The sequence below is a fragment of the Triticum urartu genome, chromosome 1A, assembly GCF_056163025.1.
Source record: "Triticum urartu cultivar PI428250 chromosome 1A, HENAU_Tu73, whole genome shotgun sequence".
NCBI classification, from domain to species: Eukaryota; Viridiplantae; Streptophyta; class Magnoliopsida; order Poales; family Poaceae; genus Triticum; species Triticum urartu.
The window spans coordinates 102,888,375-102,893,025 of NC_141873.1; the positions used below are offsets into that span (position 1 = coordinate 102,888,375).

The following is a 4,651-nucleotide window of genomic DNA, read 5'->3' on the forward strand; positions in this document are numbered from 1 at the left end:
AGCATGACATGAGTTGGGTCGGCCTCGCAGATCAAACGACAAGGAGCCCATCGCGCCAGAAGGCACGGTCACACATGTCAGATTGCATGGAGCCCGTCACAACATGCTAGGGGCCAAGCCCGCAGATCATACGGTGTAGAGCCCGCGATGCCAAAAGGGACAGACGCGCACGTCAAATGGTAACGAGCCAGTCGCAACACGCGTGGGACCGGCCTCACAGATCATACGGCGTGGAGCCCGCTGTGCCAAAAGGCACAAGCGCACACGTCAAATGGCGTGAAGCCCGTCGCAACACGCATGGGGCCGACCTCACGGATAATACGGCGTGGAGCCAGCCATGCCAGAAGGCACGGACGCGTATGTTTCAAATTCAGAATTCTAAAAAATTAATGACAATAAAATCATGTCCAAATTTTGCGGGTGTACCAAATATGGAGACTCGATCGCAACTTTCGCCCTAAGAGAACATATTCATCTATTGCAACATAGATATAGCAAAATAGACGATTGTTTTCAATATAAACCATTTTTAATAGATGAGTATATGATTCTATGAACACAACAAACATTCCAACTATAGTGACATAACATGCTCAAGTACAAACATTCCAACTATAGTGACATATAACATGCTCAAGTATAAAGAGTATATAACATCAAACCGCATCATACTACAGTTTCGGCAGATGTGTAACATAACAAACCAAACACCCAACATATTTCAGATCAATCAAATATAGCACAAACAATGTCACCTGCTGCAACCTCCAGGGATCAGTTGATGAGAATCCTGAGCGTCACCTCGACGGTGTCCTCGTTGTCCTCCAGGTCGACGGAGCGGTACACGTGAGCCTGGAAGCAGTCCTCGGGGTCGGGCAGCCCGCTGGAGAGATCGGTGCACGTCACGCTGGCCTTGGTTGTCTGGTAGTAGCACTGAACCGGCGGCTTGTCATCGTCGCCGTCGAGGATGTTGCGCGAGTAGTAGAGGCTGACGCGGCACTGCGCCTCCTTCTCCCAGAAGGCGGCGTCGGGACGTAGGCAGAAGGCGAAGACCGTGCGGCCGAATGTCTGCTGGATCATCTCCAGCACGAGCAGATACCTTCCGGGGAATTCCAGGCGGTCTTGCCCGGAGGCGCCGCCGATGCAGTCGACGGCGACGATGTTGAAGCCGTCCTGCAGGCGGACGGCGATGCTGTCCCCGGAGGTCACCCCGGCGTGGACCGGCCAGTCATGAGCGCTGACGAAGTGACAGAGGAGCGCCGCCGTGCTGCCGACGAAGCCGCAGGCGTCGCCTGGGCAGCGGCACGGCCCGCGGAGCGCGCCGCAGCGGTCGCGGGGCTCATAGTAGACCGGCCAGACGTCGCGGCCGAGGCTCCGGCGAGAGCCGAGGCGGGCGGCCTTGGCGCTGCAGACGTGGCACGTCCCCGCCGCCAGCCCGAGCATGTCGCGGCAGGGCGAGCAGATCAGGTGCCCAGCTTCGCACTGCAAAGCAAATCGAAATCAGCACGGCGTAGATTGCTTCCGGCCGGTTGATTAGATTGGATTGGGTAAATATTGCATGCGTGTACGTACCATGAAGGTCGGCGGCGCATCGAGTAGAAGGAAGCAGATGCCGCAGTCGAGGGGCTCCTCGACGTCCTCCTCCTCCTCCGCGTTCGCCATCGCCTCCTCGACATCGCGGGTCCACGGCGGCACCATTCCCTTTTTTACTTGGCCTGCTAGGGTATAAAGTCGAAGAAGGGTCTCCGATAGTATCCTGGTATATATACTTATACCATTCATCCTGTCACGCTCCCCCCTCTCGATTTCCTTGCGGTCTTTATGGGGGGAGTGCTGGTGGGCCTCACCGGTTTGCCGTGGGCCGGGCGTTTACCGGGGGTGTTGTCTTGCGACCTCTTCTATTTCCGGCCTACAGTTTTTACATGTTTTTTTTTGACAATTACAGTTTTTACATGGTGAATTTGGAGAGTTGCCATGTTTCTCCTTTATTTTCCATATTATTGTTTTTGAGATAACTCACCATTCATGCCAAATGATTATTTTCCTTGTTCTTTTTCACTCATAAGGCATGCTCACATTCCTAGATCGTTAATTTGACAAACGAAATACGAGTTATATAATAAAAAAGATATATCATCAGAAAGCTCATTTCGCGTTCAAATTTAATGGTACACTTTTTGTGGCATATAACTCTTGTTGCACTGGCCAAATTGACGATCTTAGGATACTCGTGGGTTTTATCAACCGAAAGAGAGCGAGTAATATCGTGTTGTTAATGGCATGCCAAATTAAGGATTGAGCACCGACTCATTTTCAAGGCTATTGTTCACGCCACTAAAAGAACATATGCCACGTTACTTGGAGGTCGATATCCGAGGCTTCTAGTTTGTCTCACCCTTCAACACATTATTCATGTTTGTTTCCAACTTTAGGTGCTCTTAATTATCCTCGAGAAGGTGAACTCGTTAACTTTCTCCTCACCATCCCCGCCTAGTATCCTCGGGCACGCTTCGTGCATCTAGTGTCCTCCCCTCCACTTTGCTATATGACAGACCTCTGCCTTGATAAACATTAACTCTTCTTTCCCTTATCATATGGCTCTTCCTTATCTATTCACTACAAAAATGTGCGATTATCAGTGACAAAAATCTTAGTGACGAGAAAAAAGTGTCGGCAAGGATTAATTATCACGACGGGAATTGTCACTTGTTGATTTCCTCCCCGAGCAGCCCCCTAGCCAAATTTGGGGACATTCTGGACAGATTTTAGGCGATGTTTTCGGCCGTCACATTTCATTTCCATTTTTGTGTGATGGTTAATTGTAAGCGTGAAATGATAGAGGGGTTAGCTTAAGGGATTTTTTTTAAAAAAATAGGCTCATGGGTTTAAATGTGTGTTCTTGGATTTTGCTTGCCATGTTAGAGTTTTAGACATATTCAAGTCACATTTATTTTCCTTATGACTTGAGTTTCTCAAATTGAAATCCAGTTATTCCTTTTCGTATATGCTCACGTTGATAATGTCAATTATGTGGTCTAACATTTCTATACCGCTTCAGTATTTAACTTTTGTGTATCACTGTCATTTCTCTAAGAAACATCTAACTTCCTTAACACACCATAAAATGGTGCTTGCCACTCTATACCAAAATCTCATGACAGAAGCATATAACATTAAAAACTACTTCACAATACTTAATTAGTATAGGCATACAACATAACAACATGATGTTCGATAACACATCTTTAAACAGGCATTTTGTCTTTACAGTGCATAATTAGTTTTGACATACAACAAATATTTGGTACATCAACACGTCATTACAAAAAGTATCTCACATCACGAGAAGGAATGGCAGAGCATGAACAGGAAGTATTGCAGCAGGATAAAACTACTCTTCATCCGATATTTCAAATTAAATAGATTGAGAAGGCATGGGTGTGATAAACAGAAGAATCTCATCACCTCCATGGTGGATTGTAACAGCCCAAACCAAAAAACCCAGCCTAAGGACCTATTTTAAATATTTATTTGATGTTTGTGTGAGTTGGTTTTGAATTATTTTCACATCAACTTGAATTTTTGTTCACTTTTGGTAAGTCACTTGACAACTTTCCAAAATCTCCAACACACTTTCAACTTCTATCTTAAAGAGCTTTTGGAAATTTGAGCTGCAAGTTAAATGTTCCATTTTCCCTCTTAAATTACATTTAGTGTGTAGGGGCACCTCCTAAAATTTGAGCCAATTTGGAGTTCAGTTGAATTGGGTTTCAAATTCAATTTTTTTGAAATTAGTCAAACTTGTGTGAATTTAAACTTTCCTAAAAATCCTCAAACTACTTTTAAAATTAACAACATCATTAAGCTTCCACAGAAATAACTTCATCTCATTTTTATCCCTTCCAAAACTACCCTACATTTCTCTTTCTCTCTTCTTTTCTGGAAATAGGAAAAGGGGTAAAAGGGCCTTTTCTAGAGAGGAAGCTACTACCTCTTGAGCTTGTGTTGTTTTTTCCCTTGAAGAGGAAAGAGTGATGCAACAAAGTAGAGTGAGTATTTCCCTCAGTTTTGAGAACCAAGGTATCAATGCAGTAGGAGACAACGCACAAGCCACCGAATACCTACACAAACAAACACCAACTTGCACCCAACGCGATAAAGGGGTTGTCAATCCCTTCACGGTTATTGCAAAGTGAGATCTGATATAGATGGTTAAACGGTAAAGCAATATTTTTGGTATTTTTGGTTTATGGAACGAAAAGTAAAAGATTGCAAGGAAAGTAAATAGGAAACTAAAATTGTACATCAGAAATTTATATGATGGAAAGTAGACCCGGGGCCATAGGTTTCACTAGAGGCTTCTCTCAAGATAGAAATGTTGGAAATATGCCCTAGAGGAAATAATAAAATGGTTATTATTATATTTCCTTGTTCATGATAATTGTCTATTGTTCATGCTATAATTGTGTTATCAGGAAATCGTAATACTTGTGTGAATACATAGACCACAACATGTCCCTAGTGAGCCTCTAGTTGACTAGCTCGTTGATCAATAGATGGTTACGGTTTCCTGACCATGGACATTGGATGTCATTGATAACGGGATCACATCATTAGGAGAATGATGTGATGGACAAGACCCAATCCTAAG

At 44.5% G+C, this 4,651-nt stretch overlaps 1 protein-coding gene across 1 annotated transcript; it reads right to left on the minus strand.

Annotated features, from left to right (window-relative positions):
- Positions 1–585: 585 nt before the first annotated feature.
- LOC125512415 (uncharacterized) lies at positions 586–1,782 on the minus strand. Its single transcript, XM_048677538.2, has 2 exons — positions 1,573–1,782; positions 586–1,482 (listed from the first exon to the last, which is right to left on the minus strand). Exons 1-2 carry the CDS (start codon positions 1,780–1,782, stop codon positions 775–777), a joined length of 918 nt encoding a protein of 305 aa, XP_048533495.2. The 3' UTR covers positions 586–774.
- Between the last annotated feature and the right edge of the window lie 2,869 nt (positions 1,783–4,651).

Bases quoted from the DNA above. Each gene is read 5' to 3' on its own strand.
- LOC125512415 (XM_048677538.2), bottom strand. From the start codon at position 1,782: ATGAATGGTATAAGTATATATACCAGGATACTATCGGAGACCCTTCTT. The intron at 1,483-1,572 runs GTACGTACACGC...TTTGCTTTGCAG, and splicing joins ATGCGCCGCCGACCTTCATG to TGCGAAGCTGGGCACCTGAT.